Source organism: Orycteropus afer, unplaced genomic scaffold (genome assembly GCF_000298275.1).
Source record: "Orycteropus afer afer isolate SDZICR_OR568_19922 unplaced genomic scaffold, OryAfe1.0 scaffold00030, whole genome shotgun sequence".
NCBI lineage: Eukaryota > Metazoa > Chordata > Mammalia > Tubulidentata > Orycteropodidae > Orycteropus > Orycteropus afer.
In genome coordinates, this window is record NW_006921617.1 from 8,591,462 (window position 1) to 8,617,563 (window position 26,102).

At 42.4% G+C, this 26,102-nt stretch overlaps 1 protein-coding gene across 1 annotated transcript in view; it reads right to left on the reverse strand.

Annotated features, from left to right (window-relative positions):
* The window catches only part of TTC39C (tetratricopeptide repeat domain 39C), a 138,785-nt gene extending 112,988 nt beyond the window's left edge, over nt 1-25,797 (reverse strand). Inside the window, exon 1 of the mRNA XM_007935578.2 lies at nt 25,640-25,797. Within this exon, the coding sequence (XP_007933769.1) occupies nt 25,640-25,797 (158 nt within the window). The remainder of the gene's footprint in view (nt 1-25,639) is intronic.
* Nucleotides 25,798-26,102: the final 305 nt, after the last annotated feature.

Genomic DNA, 26,102 nt, shown 5'->3' on the forward strand with positions numbered 1-26,102 from the left:
CCACCACTTCAAATGGATATCTAAAAGTGTCCTTGTTTCATACACATACACAGACACAAAAGCCCACTTAACCAGTCTCCACTCACCTAAGTGTCCAGGTGATGCAGTATTAGTTGTTGCTAGCTGCTCGAGTCAGCCCCCAACTCACGGTGATCCCACGCACAACAGGATCCAACTGTTAAATCTATAGGGTTTTCATTTTCATTACAAAGCAGATCACCAGGCCTTTCATCTTAGTCCATCATTGTCTGGAAGTTTTGCTGAAACCTTTACAACATCATGACAAAAAACAAACCAAACCCATAGCCAATGAGTCAATGCTAACTCATAGAGACTCTCCAATGACAGATAGGTGGTAGCTGCACACGAGATTTATTGGCCGGGTATGAACCCAATGTCCTACATGAAAGGCAAGAATACTACCACTGAATGACCACTATTGCTCTAACCAGTATCACTGTTATTAGGTGCCATCAAATCAATTTGGATGCTTGGCACCCCATAAGACAGAGCAGAACTGACCCAACAAGTTTTCCAGGCTGTAATCTTTATGACAGTAGATTACCAGGTCCTTCTGCTGTGGGGCCACTGGGTGGGTTCTAACTCCCAATCTTTTGGTTAGTAGGCGAGTACTTAACTGTTGTGCCACCAGGGCTCCTAACCAATATTCTGGTTGCTCTTGTTGTGTGCCATCAAGTCAACTTTAACTCATAGTGACACTATGATAGGGAAGAACTGCCCCATAGGGCTTTCTAGGCTGTAATCTTTATAGGAACAGATCACCGGGTCTTTTCTCCTCTAGATTAGAACTGCTGACCTTTCTGTTAGCAGCAAAGCACTTAACAACTGCACCACCAGGGATCCTTTAACCAATATTAAGCTCACTGCCATCAAGCCAGATCCGACTCATAGTGACCCTCCTTGGGTTTCCAAGACGGTATCATACGGAAGTAGATTGCCCAATCTTCCTTCCAAGGAGTGGCTGGTGGGTTTGAACTGCCAGCCTTCTGGTTAGCAGTCAAGTGCCTTAGGCACTATGCCATCAGAGCTCCCTAACCAATATTAGAGGGAAAGAAATAGTTGCCCTTCATCTATGGAAAACTCAAGCTACTGAGCTTTTCTGCTGTACCTACCAGTTGAGCTGTATGCTTACTGAGAGTCTCCGTGCTTATTTCCAAACATGTTTGTGCCTCTTGCCTTTGTTATTGTCTTTATATAATTCATTGCTTATTATGTAAATATAGGAATAGATGAAATAAGGGTAAAAAAAATATTATCTGCATGAAAAATGATCAAATGCTTTGTAAAGATCTGATAAAGACAAAAGACTTTAAAATTGCTTTAAGATTAGAGTGCAATAACTATAAAAGACTTGTAAAAAACCAAGAAGCATCCACTGAGATTGCTTCACAACTGACTTAAACCTCCTGTTCCACTTTGAAGGGCTTCATGCTGTAAATCATAGGAAAGTATTATTGGACAGGTATATGGAAGGAGCTCCAGTGGTGCAACAGGTAAGTACTTGGCTGCTATCCAAAAGGTTGGAGTTTGAACCCACCCAGCAGTTCCAAGGGAAAAAGATTTGACAATCTTCTCCTGTAAAGATTACAGCCTAGAAAACCCAATGGGGCAGTTATACTCTGTCACGCAGAGTTGCTGTGAGTAGGAATCACCTCGATGGCCCCCAATAACAACAACAATGCAAGGCAGCCAGTTGGAAACATCCATCAGCAAACTCACAGTCAAAGGAAGGGGCTTGGCCCCACATCAAATTCAGAACAAAATGTTCACTAGCTTTTCTCTCATTTTTAAAGTCTCTTGGTCTAATCAACTTTAAATTAAAGGATCATATGAGTCGGGGCCGACTCGATGGCAAATAACAACAACAACAACAACAGTGGTCCTGAATATAGTAGGCCAGAGGCTTCCCATATAGTCAACTAGCTGCTTAAAGCCCTTTCAATACTTGTTGTTGTTATGTGCTATCGAGTCGGTCCCCACTCATAGTGACCCCTCCTTGGGTTGCCAAGGCAGTATCACTGCGGAAGTAGATTGCCCAACCTTCCTTCCAAGGAGTGGCTGGTGGGTTTGAACCACCAGCCTTCTGGTTAGCAATCAAATGCCTTAGGCACTATGGTACCAGAGCTCCTTTTCAATACTTAGTATTACATATTTTTTTCCCCAATAGAGTGCAAATACTTCACGTGACATTTCCCAATTGATGACAAATAAGTAAAGAAATTGTACATTACTTAATCCTTCAAATTTGTTCTCCTAACTGTATTCATTCTCTCTGAATGGCAGCACCATCTAGCTAGTGACCCACAACATCCTCAGTTCCCCCTCCTTCCTCCCCCTACAACAGAAAAACAATCAAAACAAAACAGTCACCAGGTCCTATTGATTCTGTCTCCTAAAACCTTTTACAGGTATCTTCCCTACCCAAACCTACCCCCAGGAGGGCTATGACAATTGCTACCTAACTTGTTTTCAAGCTTCCAGACCTACTTTGTTGTTGTTGTTTTGCCATCCAGACCTACTATGTACACTGAAATCAGAATTAGCATTCTAAAACAAAAATCTTATGTCACTCTTTTATTCAAAAACCTCCAATGACTCCCAAAAAAAACAAAAAACCAAACACACTGCCATCAAGTCAGATTCAACTCATAGTGACACCTCCTTGGGTTTCCAAGGCAGTATCTCCATGGAAGTAGATTGCCCAACCTTTCTTCCAAGGAGTGGCTGATGAGTTTGAACCGCCAGTCTTCTGGTTAGCAGTTAAATGCCTTAGGCACTAAGCCACCAGAGCTCCCTACTGCTCAAAGGGCAAGGCAAAAACCTCTTAGTTCTGTGTATAATGTGGACCCACTTATTTTACTGGCATTAGACTCCATCACTGCTTATAATACACAACTCTATGCCCAGCTAAAATAACAATATGCCCAGCCACACAGCATAAAACTCACTGCCGTCAAGTCAAATCTGACTCATAGTGACCCTTGGGTTTCTGAGGCAGTATCACTACAGAAGTAGATTGCCCAACCTTCCTTCCGAGGAGTGGCTGTTGTTATTGTTTGTTGTTATGTGCCATCGAGTCGAACCCAACACATAGCGACCCCTCCTTGGGTTTCCGAGGCAGTATCACTACAGAAGTAGATTGCCCAGCCTTCCTTCCGAGGAGTGGCTGGTGGATTTGAACCGCCAGCCTTCTGGTTAGCAATCATTAACCGCCAGCCTTCTGGTTAGCGGTCAAATGCCTTAGGCACTACACGTGAATACAGCATATGCATATTTAGGAGCTTCTCCCTCTACCCTGGTTCCCCTAGACTATTTCTCAGCTCATTCTCCAAGGCACCTTCTCCAACATGTCCCCCAACTCCCATGGCTTTGGATTCAATCCTGGCTCCACCACTTACTAAGTGTGTAACCTTGGAAAACAATTTAATTCTTCTGAATCATACCTATCTCACAGGGCTGCAGAGGACTGAATGAAAAAATTAATCAGATACAAAAGACTCGGCCTAGCGCTGGCATACTGTAAGTCCTCAAAAAGTGTTACATATCCCTGCTAATGTCACTATTCTCATGACATGACTCCATGTAAACTATATACCATGTGGAGCTCCCTCACCAGACTGGTACTGCCATAAGGGCAGGGAATGGGTCTTTTTCACCTTTGTCTCCTCTCAGAATCTACCATGGTGACTGGAACACAGTAGACAACCAATGAATGCTTCATATATAAATGAAAGTACTGAGAATTTGATTTTAAGCAGCACATCAAAGCAGTTGCCTTGAGTTAATTCTGACTCATCAAGACCTCATGTGTTGCAGAGCAGAACTGTGCTCCATAAGCTTTTCAGTGGCTGATTTTTTAGAAGTAGACCACCAGGGCTTTCTTCCAAGGTGCCTCCAGATGGACTCAAACCGTCAACCTTTCAGTTAGCAGCTGAATGTGTTGACTCTTTATACCATCCAGGACTTCATCCTTCCATAGAACCTGGTTTGGAACTGTAAGAGTTAAATGTTGTCAAAAAAAAAAAAAAAAAAAGAGTTAAATATTGTCACTACACACAAACTCTCTGACTACTCAGGAAACATGATTGTGTAATACCCAAACCAAACTCACTGTCACTGAGTCAATTTCGACTTTATAGCGACCTCCATTGGGTTTCTGAGGCTGTATATCTTTATGGAAGTAGGCTGCCCCATCTTCCTTTCGCAGAGCAGCTGGTAGGTTTAAACCATTCACTTTCTGGTTAGCAGCTAGATGCCTTATCCACTATGCCACCAGAGCTCCTTGATCATGTTGTATAGCAGACACCAATGTTTTGTTGTGTTTCCTACTACCCCAAGGCTGGGGCCCCCCACAGGGAAGTCTGAATATGCAGCCTGAAGAATGAAGAGAATGAACTGTCTCTTATCTTGACCTGATCTATGATCCTTGGCTTCTGCAGTCACACACCAATGCAAACTACCTTTATGATCTTTATGATCTCCTTGAAGCCCTCCACGTTCACTATAGCAACTTGCACCAGCTACACTTTACCATTTTATACTTGAACTGAATCTTATATATTAAATGGGATCATATCTAGAGTCTAAGTGCTAAATTAATAATAACACTGTGTTACAAACCAGCTAACACTATATAGAATGTTTAATATATGCAACCATCGCGTGTCTGTCAGTTTGGTATACTTTGGCAGCTAGCACATTGCCATGATGCTGGAAGGTCTACCACCAGTATTTCAAATACCAACACACCCGTGGTGGACTGGTTTCAGAGGAGATCCAGACTAAGACAGACTAAGAAAAAAGCCTAGAGGCCTACATCTAAAAATTAGCCACTGAAAATTCTGAGTCACAACAAAATATTGTCCAATATAGAGCTGGAAGATGAGCCCCCGAAGTTGGAAGGCACTCACAATACACAGTGGCCACAGCAATGGACTTGACAATACCAGCAATTGTCAAGACAGCACAGGAACAGACAGTGTTCCATTCTGCTGGACATGGAGTCACCATGAGTTGGAGTTGACTCAACAGGAAATAAGACCAACAACAAAACAATATGGAAAATTTAATACAAGTGAGAGACAGAAATTCATAGTATTATCTTACAACCTAGTGAGACAATTTATCTAAGACCCTGAAACGCTACTCTACAATACCCCAGACAAATTCATTACAAAGAATCTGCACATTTGAGGAAAGAGAAGATGCAGGGCACGTACAGTGGGGACTTCAGTAAAACTCATGTTTAAAAACAAGGATCATTCCTACATCATTTACTGAGCATCTACTACATGCTAGACATCAGGTTTGGAGCCGGGGATACAACACTGAGCAAAACAGCAAGGTTCTTAATCTCTATAAACATAACGTAGTAGGGGAAATACTATGTTAGAGAAGATAGCAAGTCCTTGCTTTACAGTCATGCGAAATCCTAAAAATGACCATGCAAACTGAAACTCTGCAAAGCAATCTCAATAATAAATGGGAAAAATTACACCTGTTCTATAACCTTTAACAGTTTTTGTCAAAACAGTAACAACTCTGTTATACTTACAAATATATGTTGTTTTTGCTGCTGTTGTTATGTGCCGTCGAGTCGGACCCGACTCATAGCAACCCCTCCTTGCCAAGGCAAGTATCACTATGGAAGTAGACTGCCCAACCTTCCTTCTGAGGAGTGGCTGGTGGATTTGAACCTCCAGCCTTCTGGTTAGCAGTCAAGTGCCTTAGGTACTATGCTACCAAAGCTTACAAATATATAGGAAGGAAAAAAAAAAAAATTTAAACTGATACTTATTTAGTATATTATAATTTGAAACACTGAGTATTAAAGTGTTTTAATTTTCTGTAAAAAGCTTATTAAGAGCTCTTTAGGTCTGGAACTGAACCCACTACTGTGGCTTCCAGCCAAAAAGACAGACATGCGAGGTGAACATTTGCACTAGGTAGATACATGCCTTGGAGAGATCATGGGAGACCAGAAGGGCTATGTATCACAGGGAGACAGCTCAGGGGGGCAGGAGTGCATGGGAGGGAAGGACATAGGGAAGAGGTAACTATGGGGAGGAAAAAGAAGGGGAGCTGCTGCATTGTGGGAAATTGTAGTCAATGTCATGAGACAAAGTGTACATGAGCTGCTGTATGGAAAGTGAATTTGCTCTGTAAACTTTCACCCAAATCACAATAAATTTTTTTTTTTAAAAAAAAAACCTTATTAAGAGTAGTTTGAACAGGGCTTGCCATCTTCTTGTCTTAGAATTTACGATTCAGTGCATCTTTTTAATCCTTGGTGAATATCATACGCCTTACTAAGTCTGGATCCACTTCCAACATTTCATCCTTTGTGCTTTCATTCTCGTGAACATTTGAGAGTTCCTTCTAGGTTGCTGGTGCATGCAGTCAGGTTTCAATGGCCCCATCCGCTGAGCGTGGGAGCAGGGGAGAGACGAGGTCTGCAGGAGAAGATCAGGATGTGCACTACTGTTGGATCTGTGTAATACTAACCAGTAGCAACCGGTTCTTTCAGAGGAAGCAGAAGAAACAGCATTCACCCTCGGATTGGGAGCAGACCTTCCACTGAAATCTTTGTAACTTGAGTTTGGACAACCTTGGTTTTGTAAATGTAAAGAACCTAGTTTTGTTAAGAGAATTGGGATTAAGTATGAAATGCACAGATTAGTAACTGAGCATTTATTACTCACTGGATCACCATCCAAGAAGCTGTGGTGGCACAGAGGCTAAAGCATTTGGCTGCTAACCAAAAGGTCAGTGGTACAAACCCACCAGCTGCCGCATGAGAGAAAGATGAGGTAGCCTGCTTCTGTAACGATTTACAGTCTTGGAAACACCATGGGGCAGTTCCACTCTGTCCCAGAGGGTCACTATGAGTTGGAATCGACTCAATGGCAGCAAATTTGGTTTGGTTTGGGGATCACCACCCACTGTCATTCTTTCCATGTCCAGTAATTCAAGCAAAGATGTATGTTGTATGTTTACCAGATGGTAATATTTCTAACTTTATTCAGTTTCTTCCCTCTAGTTTGCTTTTGTTCACAATCATTTATTGCTAAGGTCTGATTTTTTTTTAAGTTGCTGATAGATTCTGATAATAATCCTTTGGGTTAAATAAAGTTAATACTTTATTTACATTTTCCTAACTCAGTCACTAACGTGAATCAAATATCTCCATAATGCATCAGCATTAGTTCTTTCTTTATCTTGAGTCATCCAAATAGATCATCAACTCAATCATCTCCATTCTATTCAATAGCAAATGGAGAGTGTTGATAAGTAACTTACAGACAACATTCAAGCCAAGTTTTATCAAATACCTAAAAATTTTCTAACCAAACCTTCAACAAAGACTATTTTAAAAGTAACACAACTGAGCAATACATTTTCATTATTTCCTCATCTTTTAATTACAACAGGGTTACTAAAAAGCAATGAAATGTGTCAATAATCTACTAACTACATGAATACTTCAATTGGGTATTAGACAGTTGTTTTTACAAGCAATTCAACACTAATTTATTTTAGATAATTACTTAAAAGCTGTTGGAGATTCCTCTGTTTTTAACTTAAAAGGTGCTTCAAAACAAGCCAGAAAACTAGAGACTCACTCATCATAATAAAGTTTTAGTACACTAGTTCTTAATAAACAACTTCATAAGAAAGTATCTTTCACAAAGGTGCATACAGTTCATTTTCCTTTAGTTTTTAGTGGAAAATTTCATTTGGGTTTACTTCATTATTCCTAAGTTTCCTTGAATATGAATTCAGACTTTACTATCTACAGAACAGCTCTTTGATGAGGTTTTGTTTTGCTTGGAGATAAAACTCTTCTTCCTCCAGTCAAGATAAAAGCTCACAATTTCAAGTTAATCTCAATCTCACCCTCTCTCCCTTATGCCCAGCACAGATCCAAGATCAGGACTACAGAAAAATCTCCAACCACTCTCTCAGTTCTTGCCATTTTGACTTTGACAATATCTCCAGAACAAAAGTCTCTAGTAATTCCACCACAGCAGGTCCACGCACCTGGCTAAATTACTCTGGCCAGGTATTCTCCCATCACTTCCCAGGTGCCTTTCCCTCTCACAGTGATACCACCTCAGAAACCCAAGGAGCGATCGCTTTGAGTCGGACCTGACTTAACGGCACTGAGTTTGAGTTTATGCTATTTGAGAGGAGTTTATAATCTGGACAATTCAAAGTAATGAGTGTCTCACCAATCATCAGTACTCACTCACTGCCATCGAGTCAATTCAGACACAGCAACCCCCACTGGGTTTCCAAGGCTATAAATCCTTACAAAAGCATACTGCCTCATCTTTTTTCCACAGACTAGCTGGTGGGATTGAACAACTGACCTTTTGGGTAGCAGCCAAATGCCTTAAACACTATACCACCAGATCTCCTTAATCATTAATACCAAACCAATAAAATCCAAGCCCACTGCCATGGAGTTGATTCCAACTCATAGCGAGCCCCATAGAGTTTCCAAGGTTATAAATCTTTATGGAAGTAGACTGTACCATCTTTCACGATCATCAGTACAGAACTAGCCAAAAAATATTTGGATCCACTTGGCTGATAGCTGAAGTAAATAGCACTCAAGATGTAAGCAAAAACTCTTTTCTAAACAATTAAATGGATACAAACTTTGCTACAGGGGACACTGGTGGTTCAATGGTAGAATTCTGCCTTCCATATGGGTGACCTGAGTTCAATCTCTACCAACACTTTCATGTACAACCACCAATTGTCAGTGAAGGCTCGTGTGCTGCTATGATACTCAACAGGTTTCAGCTTCTTGACTAAGACAAACTAGGAAGAAAGGCTGGTCTACTTCTGAAAATCAACCAATGAAAACTCTATGGATCAAAATGGTCCAATCTTCAACCAATCAAAGATAGCCTAGAGATCTACTTCCAAAACCCAGCCAATGAAAACCTTATGGTTTAATGGGTTTAATATGCAATGGTCTAATTATGCAATGGTCTAACAGGCAACTGATCTTGGGGATGGTGGGGGACGGGGCAGCATTTCGTTCAGTTGTGCATGGAATTCCCACGAGTGACGACCAACTCCATAGCTGCAAACAACAGCAGCACCAAAACCTTGCTTTAATGTGGAAAAAAGTCAGAAGCCCCAAAACTCCAATGCTTGCAGACTTAGAAAAGCAGCCCCATTCTAGCCTTTGATAGTTCAAAAGTCCCAACAAAAGACAAGTGTGCAGCTCACAGACTCAATGTGCTTCTTTATTTTAGAACCTGTATTACAAGATGGGTTTAGAACCTATATTACAAGACAGGTAAGCATGACTTACAAGACACAAGGACATCAAGTTCTTTCTTGTTCCAGAGATCAGCTGACAGTACATAACTTGAGGTTTTGCAATTTACTGTTCAAAATGAGGAGGAAAGCACTCAGATCATTGACAGTGACTCATTACAGTGGCATAATCCTAGAGCAGCCAGGAAGCAAGGGTTTTAATTCTGCTCCTCAAAAATGGAATCACTATCATTTGGCACATTCTACCCGAACTCAGAGATACAAAATGTCATTTTCCCTCCTTTTTCTGTCATGTTAAAATAGTACTAAAAAATGTACTTGTGCTAGAGATAAAATGATTAAAACATTTAAAGATCTGTTTAGAAGTTGGTGTTGCTTTACAGAATGAGTAATTTACAGAAAATAAAACCAGAAGAAAGGCTGCTGCAGAGATGAGGCAAGAATGTGCAGTCCCAAAGCAAAACACATCCATCTAGGTGACAGGAAGGCCAAGTGGGAAGAGCAGCAAATAAGACTCATTCGTTGTAAGAACAAGAAAGAAGCGTCGTGCTCAGACTCCTGTTTTCCTAGAAAAGCCCCACCCAGCAAGGAAGATTATGGTGCAATTCAGCATGTAAGAACAGGGTGAATTAGCCTATATTATGATACGTGGTTAATGTCATGGTTGAGGGTGGGGCTGGGAAAAGCTCTGCATATCTGTGTTTGGAGGTGCTCTATCAGAGATTAAATTGTGGTATTTTGGTCCCCATCTCCCCTGAGTAGCTGCTTCTAATTGGAACAGAAAACCTTCTTGCAGCATTTGCCATAGTTTCCCACATTTCAGAAGAATCACTTTTGTTCTCCTCTTGGCTCTATAAATTCGGGGCAACTGTGCCCTGATTCCTGGGGACTTGAGCCATTCTTTTAAGTAACCTACTTGCAAAAAAAAACTTGATCACTTCTTGGGAAGGATTTAGACCAATTTACACCCTGAAATTCAAAGTTAGACTGATGTACTAGGGTGGAGTCAGGGAAACTAGGCCTCTGAGATAAAGTTACCTTGAGGTTGGAGAGAGACAGGTTCTGCAAGCTAGCTCCGTATTGAGTACAGAAAAGGGAAAGGCCTCATGGTTCTCCATCCACATAGCCAGGGACAGAACCTGGAGTTGCTGGGCAAGGTGTGCATGCACCTGGAAAAAGCCAGTGTTTAAGGGGTATAAGCCATGCAGTTTGACAATGGAGCTCTTCACCGTTCAAGCAACCCCACACTTGGGCTCTGCCCTGGCACCTGTGGTAGCAGCTGCAATGGGGATATTACCTTTTCCACCACACTCCGTCAGCAACGGCTGAGCCCAGGTGCCTCTCCCATCCTGCAGCCCTGAGATTTCTCTAGAAAGACCCCAGCCTGTGCTTTCCAAGCAGTGGGGGATTTCAGCCGCAGAAACCAACCTACTCCTGAAGTTTGCAGCCCCAGGCTCAGTGCTTCTCATTGGCGGCCTTTTGGAAGTCTGTGTAGTCATTAAGGGGTCACACGATGACTGGAGGGTGCTACTGACACTTATGGTATGGGGCCAAGGATGCAAGACATCTTGCCAGATGCCAGACAGTCCTGTGTATGGTCCCGCGTTCTACATAAATTTTCATCAACATCTCCTAAACATTCAGGTAGACAAAAAGGTATTTATATGTGTTTATATATGTTTATAGACTCTATCTCCACTGACACAGAAACACAAAATACTTCTTGCTCTGTTTAAATATACTCTGTATTTTCCAGGAAGGTAAAACAAAACAAAACCCAAACTCATAGCTGTGAAGTCAGATCCGACTCATAGTGACCCCTTCCTGGGTTTCTGAGGCAGTACCTCTACGGAAGCAGATTGCCCAATCTTCCTTCCGAGGAGTAGTTCATGGGTTTGAACCACCAGCCTTCTGGTTAGCAGTCAAATGCCTCAGGCACTATGCCACCAGAGCTACTGTGTAAAGCAAGGGAAGACTGTGCACTATGGTGCTCAAATCTTTATCTAGAATTGTTCACAACCTGGAAAACCTTGTCCCCACCAGCAACACTGCTTGCGGCATCTGAGTTGCTAACACACCACAGCTATACTGTGATGTCTGCATCTGCAGCAATCAGTTGCCCGTATTTAACAGGGATATTTAAAGCTCTGTTTAATATAGTCAAAGCAAAGAAGTTATTGAAGGTACATGAAATACCGGATGCCAAATGCATTTCACTAATATATTTTTAAATATTTCATTTTAGCCATCTAATTTTTTCTTACAGTTTGTAGCATACTGAATATTAAACACTGAAATATTTTATTTGGGGCTTGATTTTTATTTTCCAATTGTACCCTGACACTATCTTCAGGGGTCAGCATCCCTATAACTTACCTATAATTATTTTTTCCAATTCATCCTCTAATGCTGGACACCCAGTAAAGGCTATGGTCTCCAAAGTCCTTGATTTGTGGAGCAATTTAAAGATAGCGGAGCTACTGGATGGCGCAAACTGCCAATGCACTAAGCTGCTAACCTGAAGATTGGCAGTTCGAGTTCCCCCAGCAGCTCCCTGAAAACTCTACAGAGCACAGTTCTATCTGACACACATGGGGTCACAATGAGTCGGATCAATAGGAAAGTAACTGGTTACTAGTACTGGGTAAAGATGGGAGATTTGCTTTCTAAGATGCATTGTCAGCACACACCCTCCCCCCCATGAAGAGAGTTAAAATATAATATCCCACATCCTAACACAGGGAATTATTTTGACACGTCCCTGACAAACAAAAGGAGCTCTGGTGGCACAGTAGTTAAAGCACTAGATTGCAAACCAAAAGGCCAGTCGTTCAAACCCACCAGCTGCACAGCAAGAGAAAGATGAGACAGTATGCTTCTGTAAAGATTTATAGCCTTGGAAACCCTATGGGGCAGCTGCACTCTGTCTTATAGGTTTGCTATGAGTCAGAATCAACTCCACGGCAGTGGATTTGGTTTTGGCTGTTGTGGGTTTTTTCTTTTTCTTTCTTTTTTGGACAAACAAGGCCCTGCTCATTTGCAAAAACACCACCTTCCCTCTTTTTCTCCACCTAGACAATGACTATTTTGCCTTGTAGGTTATCGCTCCATCAAGTAAGGTTATTTCTTGCTTTCTCTTAACTGTATTACATAGTTATATCTGGTCTGTTATTTTTTTCATTTTAAAGGGTACCTGTACCTCTGTTCTCTTGTTTCACTACTTCTAAGCAATGGCTTGTGATCTTCTCCCAAATTCAAATGTACTCATTACATATGAGTGCAAGCATCTAACTACTTCATTTTATTTCCTGATGAAGGTGTGCTGAGCTTTGACATTGTGTATGTAGTTGTTTTTTTGTTTTGTTTTGTTTTTTTATTTTTAATTGTGAATTTCTTTTTACTTCTCCTAATACTCTGGGCATTATATTGATTGTTTTGACATTGTATGTATGGGTGGTTAAATTATCTACCAATTTAATTTTCGGATCATGAAAGTGGAATGACAATATAGCTCTTATAAAAAAAAGATTTCAGGTCTGAGAGAGTTGAGAACCACTGTTGTAGAAAGTGTCACCTCCCAGTCACCAAGTTCTTCCTGAAACCAAACCAAAACCCAAACTTACTGTCCTTAAGTCTGTTTTGACTCACAGAGACCCCTCCTCCGGTTTCAAGGCAGTAACTCTATAGAAGTAGATTCCCCAGTCTTCCTTCCAAAGAGTGGCTGGTGGGTTTGAACTGCCAGCCTTCTGGTTAGCAGTCAGATGCCTTAGGCACTATGCCACCAGAGCTCGGAATAGGGCTTTTGGAGTCTGGGACCTCAAGTTCTGCCTTTTCATGCCAGGGAGGCAGCTAAGACCGAAGTATATGCTACACCACCAGCCCAAAGGCCTGAGTAAGCAGACAGATGAAAAGATGTGAAAGCCCTGGATAATTAGGCTAAGTCTCTTTCTTCAGTGAACACAATACTGCGGCAAAAACAAATCACTGAAAAAGTAATGATTCCCAGAGGGACAAATGCCCAGCTGTCACACTGGGGCCACTTCAGGACAGTTCATCCTAGGGCCCTGGGCTCTCCCTCTGCGAGCACCTGTCCAGGCCAGTTTATGCTCTTTAGCAGCTCCCAACTTGTCTCCAAAGATCAATTCCAACTCATTGTGACCCTATGGGTGTCAAAGCAAAACCGTGCTCATACGGTTTTCAACAGTTTATTTCTCAGAAGTCAGTCACTAGGCCTTTCTTCCAAGGTACCATCTGCAGCATCAAGGGACACTTTTCTCCCTATAATCCCCTACTAAGATCTGGCAGCTGGGATGCACAAAGGGAAAGGGCAGGGGGCTGCCAGAGAGGAATTCGACTATGTGCTTATGAGAAGAACATCAATTTGGGGGCCTGTCTGAGGCACCTCAAATTAGGTCAAGAGACACACCTCAACATCAGTATCGAAGGGATGCTGAAGGGCACTGGCTCCTTGGCTGCACTATCCAACCAGCAGATAAAGGTGATCTGGGATACCTGTACCACATCTTGGACCCCATATGGCTCTAACAACACCTGGAGAAGAAGCATAGCCAACCATCTCTACTATCCCTGACCTCTCATACCCCAATAGTAGGCAGACACAGAAACAATTTCAAAGCAACACAAATGCTGGTTAAATGAAAGGGCAGAATGCTACAGAAGCACAAAGCAGTCAAGAAATCTCTTCATGGAAATCTGAGGTGTGCCTTGAAGCACAGCTCTGAACTAGCTAGATGCCCCAAAGTATTCCAACATGGACAGAGAGGAAGAGGCAAAGGGGAGAGGCATGAAGAAGGCAGGGAAGCAGATAAGAGCAGGTCACAAAGACATCTTATGCCAAGCTTAGACTTACTGTACAAGATTTAGACCCTTAAGGGATCTAAAGGAGCTCTGGTAGCATAGTGCCTAAGGCACTTGACTGCTAACCAGAAGGCTGGCGGTTCAAACCCACCAGCCACTCCTGGAAAGGAAGGTTGGGCAATCTACTTCTGTAGTGATACTGCCTTGGCAACCCAAGGAGGGGTCGCTGTGAGTCGGGGCCAACTCAATGGCACATAACAACAACAACAACAAGGGGTCTAAAGCTAAGGCATGACATGTTCACTGAAAACAGTCTACCCTGGTGGTTTGTCAAGTAGATTCTGTGTGTCAAAGTGTGGTCTTCATATTGGTGGAAGAAGTCACCCTGAGATGCCTTTAGTAGCACAGAGATAAGCATCTTTTATTATAAAAGTTACATGAGAGAGCTGTACAGCATAGTAGCTAAGCACTTAGACTCTGGAGCCAGGCAGTCTGGGTTCAAATCCAGCTTTCACATTTATTACTCTGAGACCTGAGGCAGTTCACTTCATTCACTGCCCCTCAGCTCCACCAGCCACAAGATGAAGAAGAACACCTCCTCCTAGAGTTGTGGTCAGGATTCAATTGCCACTGAATTGGCCCCTGACTCATGGCAACCATATGCACAACTGGATTGGACCATTATGACCCACAGGGTTTTTACTGGCTGATTTTTTGGTAGTAGATTACCAGGCAAGAATGACACTGTTGAACCACCACTGCTCACCAAGGTAAAGATTAAGGGAGTTGAAATACAAGGAGTTTCAGGTCCATGGTCTGGCACACAGTAAACCACAACCAGTTTTTACCATTCTCTATTTATTTTTGCATACATTAAAAAAAATAATAGTCCCCTACACCAGTGCTTTCACAGGTATTACAGATTTGGACAAGACTAAGTGTTCAAGTGACTCTTCTTGAGGTAGATTCAAAGAAAGATAATAAATAAGAGGAAGAACCCGCTTCTCCTCTTTGTACGCTGCACATGGCAGACACATAAACTGTACCTGCTTTCAAAGAGATGCACTTGCTCACTCTCTAGGGCTGTCTCTGTAATAACTGACAGTATTACTGAAAAACTGGGAGTAACTACCTATTGTAGATATATTTCTTATGCTCTGAAGTTCTTGAGCAAGAGATGGAGAAAGCAAACTTAGCTGGGGAAAAGGGCTCCAATGTCAAAACATCAACTATCATGACACAAGGATTAAATCCCTTATAAAAATAAATCTACTGCCGTCGAGTCTGACCTGACTCACAGTGTCCCCTCCTTGGATTTCCAAGGCAATATCACTACAGAGGTAGACTGCCCAACTTTCCTTCCAAGGAGTGCCTGGTGGGTTTGAACCTCCAGCCTTCTGATTAGCAGTCAAATGCCTTAGGCACTACTCCATCAGAGATCCTAAATCCCTTATATCCATCTTCAAATCAAATTTCAAGAAGCCAAGACGTTCTCCTCTTATACAGCAAAATTATGAATAATTTCATGTGAAATATATATTCAAAGTTACTTTTCAGGAACTGCAGTATATTTTCCCCATTAAAACGCTTCAAATGGTGACTGGATCCTCAGTTAAGCCACAAAGGCCTACTCTATCCCACTTGGAACCTACATGGCAGTATGAATACCACACTACGGAATTTAGGGTGCTGGGAAGAGAGAAAGTGGCAAAACAGGTAGAAGACAGACACCAGTTCCTCCCCACCCAACTCCAAACCCTTCACTAGGCAAAGTTTGGAAATAACAGAAAAATATATCTTTGCTATACAGACATCCTCTTTTCTGTACATTTTTATCCTGTCTCTTTCTCTTTAGTCCTCAACATAGTCTCTTCAAAGCCCCACTGCTATTGCTTGGTAAGTAGGAGGTTTGTCTTGACAAGGGAGACTGGGTGGAAAAAAAAAATGCTGTATTAGGTGCTAAAACAGGTTGCAAAAAAGGTATAATCTACCCCACATCCACTGCTGTCAAGCTGATTTAGACTCACAGTGACCCTATAGGACGGAATAGCACTACCCCATAGGGGTTCCAAGGCTGTAAACCTTACAGAAGCAGACTGCCACATCTTCCTCCCACAGAGTGGCTGGTGGGTTTGAATTGCAGATCTCTTGGTTCACAACTGGGTGCTTTATGCACTGTGCCACCAGGGCCCCTGCAAAATATAAAGACCCCTGAAATATCATGAATTTAGGGAACTACAAGTAGTTTCCTGTAACTACAGTGAAAAGTATTTATGCTTCAATCTTACTTCTTTCTCCCACTTTTTTTTTATCCTCATCAAAACTTCATTTCACTCAGTATAGCTCTGACTGACAGAGTTAGGGAAAAAGAGTAATGTCATTGAAGTACCTGTTGATAAAGTATGTGTGACTCAGAACACAGATTCTTCTAAGGGCTCACATCTTTAATTTGTGTGTTTATACACATATACCAAACTAAAACCAAACTCAATGCCATCGAGTCAATTCTGACTCATAGCGACCCCCTTTGGGTTTCTGAGGCAGTGAATATTTACAGAAGTAGATTGCCCCATCTTCCTTCTGTGGAATGGCTGGAAGGTTTGAACTGCCAACCTTCTGGTTAGCAGTCAAAAGCCTTAGGCACCATGCCACTAGAGCTCCTTTATACACATGTATACACATATGCAAATCACAGTATCCATTTTTTCCTGATAACTTTCTAGAAATGCTCTCATTATTCTCACAAGTAGCTGGTTTTTTTTTTGTTTGTTTGTTTGTTTTTTAAAGAATCCCTGTTAAGACAAATGAATCGTAATTCGCAAACTTTTCAGGCAGTATAATAGTTGAGGGAAAAATGATGAACCTTGTAAGAAACACACCACAGAACTGAGGAGGCTGGAAAAACTCAACAGATGAGCTTCCTGTCAGCTCTTCCCATCAGTTCCCCTCAACGATTTCTGGTTTTCATTGCTTCTTCTTTTCTTACATGTCTGCATCTATGGACTCTTCTGTCGACTCCCACAGCAAGACAGACACACTACTGCTGGTGAACACCTACCAAAAAACCAAACCAAATTCACTGCTGTTGAGACGGTTCCCATCCACAGTGACCCCTCCTTGGGTTTTCCAAGGCAGTATTTCTACAGAAGTAGATTGCCCAGTCTTCCTTCCTAGGAGTGGCTGGTGTGTTTGAACCGCCAGCCTCCTGGCTAGCAGTCAAATGCCTTAGGCACTACACCACCAGAGCTCCTGGTGGACACTCAAATTACCCCCCCAAAAGAAAACAGGCAGCATGCAAGCCCTTCCTATTTGCCAAGGTGTCTGGTCCTTGTTTTGGGCATAGAACAGGCACTCAGACACCTACTAATTCGGGTCTTTTACACTTGCCTTTTGTTTTCTTTTCCAGGAAGGTCTATAGTGTTTTTTTCTGTTAAACTTTTCCTGGCAAACTTTTAGGCTTTGTAGGCCAAATGGTCTCTGTCACAACTATGCAATTCTGCTATTGTAGTGCAAAAGCAGCCATAGACAATGTGACCAAAAGTGTGGCTGTGTTCCAGTAAAACTTTATTTAAAAAACCAGACAGCAGACCAGATTTGGCCCACAGGTCATAGTTTGTCAATCTCTAGATTAATGAATTATTACTATTGTAATAGTGGTTTCCTATTGAACAAGTTTACAGGATGAGGCCATATGCCATGTGGTTTGTTCGCAGGTTCCATAAACTGTGTTAAGCAATCTAGGTCCATATATTCATTACACACACATGCACACACACACAATACTCACCATGACTTTTTATCACTTTTTATTTTCAATAAATTTTGCCATCTTTACAATTTAAGTAAAAAGGAAAAGAAAAATCATAATTCATCATACCAATCCAAAACCAAACCCATTGCCATCGAGCTAATTCCAACTCACAGCAACCCTATAGGGCAGAACAGAACTGCCCCATAGGGTTTCCAAGGCTGTAATCCTTAAGGAAGCAGTCTGCCTCATTGTTCTCCCACAGAGCAGCTGGTGGGTTTGAACTGCCAATGTTTTGGTTAGCAGGCCAATCCTTTAACCACAGTGCCAGCAAAGCTCCTCATCTTACCAACTACCTACTAATTTATGTCAAATCCTTATTTATTCATGCATATTTATTATCAATGAACATTCATAACAATCGTCACTATGTGCTTTTTATTTTACTGGACAATAACTAAATATGACCCTTTAATAATACTTATATCAGAATATAATTATTATTATATAATAAGTGGTCTTATTGACAGGGCTAAGAATGGCAGAGGTTTTAAGATCAGAAGGAACACCAGGAGTTAAGGCAGGAGATGGTGGCCTCAAAGAGGAGAAGGAAGGCTAAACCTTAGCCCTGTGGAATAAGATTTACCAGTTGCCATGGAGTTGATTTTGACTGTAAGCTCAGGTTGACCAGAGCTCCCAGTGTCTCTCGCCTTCCTTATAATTCAATTGTGTTTCTTCTCCTGCCAGCCTACTGACTAAATAACAAATACTTCAAATTCAGGTAGCTACAAAGGGAAAACTATGGTAACATTAGAGCAATGAGGCCCTTAGGAACCAAGAGTTAATTACAATGTGATGGTCATCCTGTGAAGAACAATGTCTATTGCAAAAAGTGCACTGACTGGACACCTAGCAGTGAAGTAACCCTGACGTTAGCACTCACAGGAAACATGCACCAGCCAGTGGATCTGTGAAGAACATAAAAGTTGTGGAATAATCCCTCAAACACAACAGCCTAATAACACTGATCAGCTTTCAAGTTTTCACCCCCTTCTCCGAATGCCATCACATGTCTCCATGCAGGTCTGTCACTATTTCTTCTCCTGAACTTCCATCTCTACCTCACCACTACCATATTCTCCTCCTCCCACCCCTGCCACTCCAACCCTTCTCATTCTTCCACAAATTCTACCCCATCCTTAGCTCGGCCATCTTTTCCTCCACGCTGGGTTAAATGTTGCTTCTCTCTGTTCACATGTTGTTGTTGTTGTTGTTATGTGCCGTCGAGTTGGACCCGACTCATAGCGACCCCTCCTTGGGTTTCCAAGGCAGTATCACTACAGAAGTAGATTGCCCCATCTTCCTTCCAAGCAGTGGCTGGTGGGTTTGAACCGCCAGCCTTCTGGTTAGCAGTCAAGTGCCTTAGGCACTATGCTACCAGAGCTCCCATTCACATAGACTACCACACACCATGGGCGTGCCCACAGCCTAATACTCTCAATCTTATCTCTACTGCAACACCTAAAATCTAGTGCCTATCTGTACATATAACCCATGGTCTGTCTTACCATGTGCCTGAGGACCTAAAGGTCTGAGTGTGTGTCACACACATGAGCATCACTTAAGTCTGTGCATGTGAGTGTGCATGGCTGGGGGCGGGGGTGAGTTCTGCTGGTTAGAGCACTGAGCCCTGACAAGATCATCAGGAATTTGATTTCATGTAGTCAGCATCATGACCTTACAAAGGAGTGTCTTCGAACACAAAGCAGAAAGACTCTGAAGCAGCACAATCTGTCCCAACCACAAGAAATTACCTTAAAGGACAGGAATGGTGGGTTAGAACCACCACTAAGGCAACCTGTTACTACCTCACTCCTAGAGCTACAACAGAAGTGAAAGTTATGTTTTAAAATCCAACATAGAGTGTCTTATATTTGAAAAGATGACTTCTATTCATGCATATACACATGTACTTCTAATTCTTGGATGTATAAGAGCCTGGGTGGTACAAGTGGTTTGTGATAGGCTAATAACCTAAAAGTTGGTGGTTCAAACCCCACCGCCCCAGCAGCTTCATGAAAGACAGGCCTGGTAAACTGCTTCCATAAAGATTATACCCCTGAAAGATTATACCCATGAAAACCCTATGGAGCAGTTCTACTCTGTAACATGGGGTGGCTATGCATCAGGGGCCAACTTGACGGCAGCCAACAACAACAACATATGTCCAATAACTGAATTACACAATTAGACTATGCACTAATTCAGAATGCCCTTCATGATAATCTGTCTCAATGAAGCAATCATTTCTCACAGGGAGCTAATGATGAAACTGTTATTATCCTAGTATGACATCAAAATATGACTTTCTTGCTTTATTAAGAATGTTATTGTTACTCTAAATATAGATTATGTTTATATTGTTAAACTGTAACAATAAGATTCTGGAATGTTTACATTCTTGCTATAGGGTTGCAGTGAACTGGAATTGACTTGACAGTGACCACCACCATCTATACTGTGACAGGCGACATGAGTTATTTTGTTTACCTCTAATAATCACTCTATGAGGTTAGGTACTATTATTGCTACTCCAATTTTGAGAAACTAAAGTCAGCAGCTAGAAAAGTGGCAAAACTAGGACTGAAACCATGGTTGCTAAGTCCCACACCACTATGCTGCAGTGCTTTCCAAAACCACAGGCCAGAGCATGGGTAGTGGGAAGAAGGTAACTTTCCATATAACAAACAAATCAAAGGGAACAAGGGAAATCTAACAGGAAGGATACTATTATTACAGTCCAGCTCTGTCTTCCTCACTCTCACCCCACTGAAAAAGCATTTTGAAGTTGCTGAAAGATGAGACTGAAAAACAAATTACAAAATACAATAAACCAGTAAGAGGGGCAAAATGGTGCTTGTATCATGGCTCATGCTAAACTGTGGGTCTCAGGTCCTTCATTATTAAAGTGTCATGATGAACTACATCTTACTCTTGTTGCATAATTAGAATAATGAGAATATAAGGGAATGTTCCTAGGAGAGTACTTGGCAAAGAACAAGTACTTCAATATCTTTTCCACTTCTTTCTCTTCAATTTCCACTTCAAAATATAAGCAGATATACACATTGGGGGGAAAAAAATAAGCAGAGGGGTGGGTATCAAGATACTTTTCACAAAAGTAAACTATAAAAAGGAGCTCTGGTGGTGTAGTGCCTAAGGCATTTGACTGCTAACCAGAAGGTTGCCAGTTCAAACCCACCAGCAGCTCTGTGGAAGGAAGATGGGGCAATCTATTTCCATAAGGATTAACCACCTTGAAATCCCAATGGGGGTCACTGTGAGTCAGAATTGATTTGATGGCAGTGAGTTTGTTTGTTTGTTTGTTGATTGATTGATTCATTCATTCATTCATTCATTCATTTCTATAAAACACCCAGAAGATAACAGGAGAAAACCTAGATAACCTTGGTTTTGGCAACGGGTTTTTACAAACAACACCAAAAGCACAATCCGTGAAAGGAAAAATTGATAAGGTGAATTTCATTAAAATTAAAAATTTCTGCTCTTCTAAAGAGGCTGTGAAGACAATGAAAAGATGATAAGGCACAGACAGGAAGGAAATACTTGTGAAACACATATTTGATAAAGGACTTGTATCCAAACTATGCAAAACCAACAATAAAGCAAAATGGTACAGTCACTTTGGAGACAGTCTAACAAAGAATCCAATCACAAAATGGACAAAAGATGTGAACAGGTATCTTACCACAGGAGATATATATACAAATGGTCAAGGAGCTTATGAAAAGAAGCTCAACATCTTTGTCTTTAGGGAACTGTAAATTTCAACAACGAGCTGCTGCTACACACTTATTGTAGTTGCTGTGTACCTGCAAGTCGATTCCAACTCATAGTGACCCTACAGGACAGAGTAGAACTGCCCACAGGGTTTCCAAGGCTATAAATTTTTACAGAAGCAGACTGCTACATCTTTCTCGCACATAGTGGGTGGTGGGTTAGAACTGCCAACCTTTAGGTTAGCAATCAAGCACTTAACCACTGAGCTACCAGGACCCCTTTGCTAATTAGGATGGCTAAAATCCAAAGCACTGACAACATGCTAGTAAAGATATGGAACAACAGGAAATCTCATTCATTGTTGATGGGGATGCAAAATGGTACAGTCACTTTGGAGACAGTCTAGCACTTTCTTACAAAGCCAAACATAGGCTTATCATACAATTTAGCAGTTATACTCCAAGACATCCAAAAGAGTTCAAATTTATATACACTCACACACATATACACAAACCCACTGCCACTGAGTCAATTCCGACTCATAACAACCCCATAGGACAGAGTAGAACTGGCAGCTTTATTCATAATTGCAAAAAATTGGAAACAAACTAGATGTCTTTCAAATGATGAATGAATGAACTGTGGCACATCCATACAATGCAGTCTTATTCGACCATAAAGAGAAATTACCTATCAGACACCAAAAGACACAGAGGAAACTTAAATATATATAGCCCAGTGAAAGAAGCCATTCTTGAAAAGCTATATAATGTGTAATTCCAATAGCAACATTCTGAAAAAGGCAAAGCTACAGAGACAGTGAAAAGATCACTGGTTGCCAGGGGTTCAGCAGAAGACAGAGATGGACGACCAGATGGAACACAGGGGATTTTAAAGGCAGTGAAACTATCCTGTATGATACTGCAATGGTGGACAAACAACATTATGCATTTGTGAAAACCCACAAAACTGTACAACCAAAGTGTTTCCTATTGTAAACAATGTTACATTATAATATTACAAACCCACAAGTTAATAATAATACATCAGTACTGATTCTGTTGTTACAAAAGGTACCCCTGGAAGGCAAGATGTTAATACTAGGAGAAACTGTGTGTGTAATGGGGGAGAGAGGGTATTTGGGAACTTTGTACTCTGTGCCATTTTTCTATAAACATGAAACTGCTGTAAAAAAATAAAGATGATTAAAAAAATACAAGCAGCTAGCTCTTATCTATACTACAGAAATCCTTCCTGGACATACTACTCTTCCCCCAACACACTCACCCATGGACAAACACCTTCCAAGGTGTAGCTGATGCTATGAAACAGAACTTTCTTATCACTCATAATCTGCCTCTAGTAACAGTGCAGAAAACAAAAATCCTCACAACCCGACCAATATGCAACATCCTGATAACTGGAAAAGACATTCAAGTTGTCGAGATTTCACTCTACTTGGGTCAACAATCAATGCCCATGGAGGCAGCAGCCAAGAGATCAAATGACACACCGAACTGGGCAAATCTCCAAAAGACCTTCTAAAATTTGAAAAAGGGAAGATGTCACTTTGATGCTAAAGTGCATCTGTCCCAAGCCATGATCTTTTCAGTAGCCTCACACACATAAGAAAGTTAGATAATAGAAAAGGAAGACAGGAGAATTAATGCATCTGAACTGTGGTATTGGTGAAGAATACTGAGCATACTGAAGACTGCCAATGGAACAAACAAATGAGTCTTACAAGAAATACAACTAGGATGTTCCTTAGAAGTGAGGATGACACAATTTCAACTCGCTTACTTTGGACAGATCACCAGCAAGGCTAATCGCTAGAAAAGGGCATCATGTTTGGAATGTTTGGTAAAGTAGAGGGTTGGCGAAAATTAGTCAACCCTCATCGACACAGGCTGACACAAGAGCTACAGCAATGGATTCAAATATACCAACAATCTTGAAGACGGTGCAGGACTGAGCAATGCTTTTTTTTCCTGTTATTCACGAGGTTGTCATGAATCAGCGACAACCTGATGGCAACTAACAACAAAATTAATAGTGCATAAAATTGTCTAGTTAAGGCAAAAATACTGTTATTTCATGCTTTCAATGTAAAGGCATTCACAAGGTAGATTTAAGTGTATTACAGCAGTATAGAATGGGGAAGAAAAGGTCACTGAAAGAAGTAAGGGAACATTTCAAAGTACTGAAAAATGCAAGTATTGTACCTTGATCAGCAACTAAAGAGTAATCCACCCCTAAGAGTATCTCCACCCTGCTCCCACACAACACAAACTGGTAGTCTTAAAAAGTGACAGCACAGTATGTGACACATCCAGACAGGGTGTGTATGTGTGTGAAATACATTTGCAGAGGGCTAAAAACTAGGTAACAGAGACTGTAGGACAAGAAAGTGTTTTAAATCTATCCTCTGCCAAATGCCATTGATGCAACTCTGGCTTGAAAAAGACTTGTAAATTCTAAAGACAAGTTTTACCAAAGGAAGTTTTCATTTTCTGACAGGAAAAAAAAAAAAAAAGCTGATTTAAAAGTAAAATGTTTTTAGTGAAAAGTTTGTAGTCATGTGGTAACTGCTTTGCCATCCAGGATGTGGGAACTCTACTAGAGAGATGAAACCAGCAATCTTTTAGGTTCTAACCCCATCTCTCTTGTCTCTTTTCCTCCAAACGTGGCTCTCAATCACAAATGAACATTTCCCCTCTCATTTTAACCAAACTATGGGATCTAAAAAGGAGCTGTGGGAGTGGAATGATTAATGCAAAAAGGTCAACCAGCAGCTGGACAGCAGAAAGATGGGGCAATCTGCTACCAGAAAGATTGACAGCCTTGGAAACCCTATGGGGCAGTTCTACTCTGTCTTACAGGGTTGCTGTGAGTTGGAATCAACTGGATGGCAGTGGGTTTGGTTTGGTTTTATGGGATCTAAAAAAGTAGGAAGCATAAGGCCCTTAAACATCTCCAGGAAAGCTGCTAATCAACATCCTTCAGGGCTGTCAACACTCAAAGTGCAAAACACAGACTTGCAGATACTATGGTCCTCAGGTCCAGGAAGGTTCCTCCTACACCCAAAAGAAAGCTACCGAGTTTCAGTTCTTACACTTTTTTTAAGGACAAAAACTAATTAACTGAACATAGCTACTTTTCCTTCCGTTTTTATACTAAAACACACAAATTCCTCCATTTTCTTCTTCTTTCCTCTAAGTTAGAGAAATCCATAATAAATATGCTCGCTTAGTACTCATTTTGAAGACTGTTTTTTAGAAGACAGGCAAAGAGAGATGAGCGAACTGAGGTAAGATTTTTCTCCCCCCCCCCATTCCTGCACTGTACAGCGATTATGTGTATTTGTTGTCTAACAATAAAAGCGTTTGGAATGCACAGAGATGCAAAGTAATGTGAGGCGCGAGATGCAGACACAGTGCAGCGTGTGTGCCCCGGGCAGTCACAAAGGCTGCCAGGCCAAAGGAGAAAAGCCTTCCCGAGCAGAAGTCGCAACACCGCAAGTCCGAGGTTGGCCACGCCGGCAAATTGCATCCGGTCCAAAGCAAACCGGCTCCCGGACAGCCGGCAGCCGGCGGCGGGAGGGCGGGCGAAGAAAGGGAACCAGACCAACACTGGGCACACGTCAAGGAGGGCGAGGCCGGGGAGAAAGTGAGAGAGACTGTTTGCGCGCGGGAGGGCGAACAGCGGGAATCCGGGAGGGAAAGACAGCGGAGCAGGGGTGCGGGTGGAAAGGGGCGATCTGGCCAGGGCGCAGAAGCTTCGGCTGACAGATCAGGCCGGGGAGGCGACCTGGGTACCGGGGACAAGACCGAGCATTAGTGAAGGACCGAAGGGAGGGGAAGCGGCTTCTGGGCGCCAGACTCAGGTTGAAGCGCGTGAAAAGGCCACGCGGTGTGCGCGGCTGGGGCGGGGGCGCAAGGGCGCGTCGGTCACCTGTATTGTTTGAAAAGCTGGTCTGACTCCCTAAAGCCGTTGTTGAGCAGCATGTTGATGCCGGCCAGGGCTAGCTCCGCGTCCTGCAGGGGCGCCGCTGCCACGGCCGAATCTCCGTCGTCCCGCCGCCGCGGCCGCTGCTGCTCCGAGCCGGCCATGGGCGCGCAAGGGACTGCGCGGGTCTGGGGCGAGGGTCGCGGGTCAGCTGCTGCGGCCGGCGCGCCAGGGGCCGGGATTCCTGGCTCTACCTGCCCCGAGCCGAGCGCGGGGAGCGCGGGAGGGGTGGGGGAGGAGCCGCGGCCCGGGTGCAGCGCGTCGGAGGATGTGGGCGCCAAGGCCCCGCCACCCCCGCGCCGCCGCGGGGAATTACTCAGCAGCCGCGCACCCGCCCGCTCCTCCTGCTCGCTCCGAGACACCCGACTCGCGCTTGCACTGAAGCGAAATCCGTTTCCGGGTATCTTTC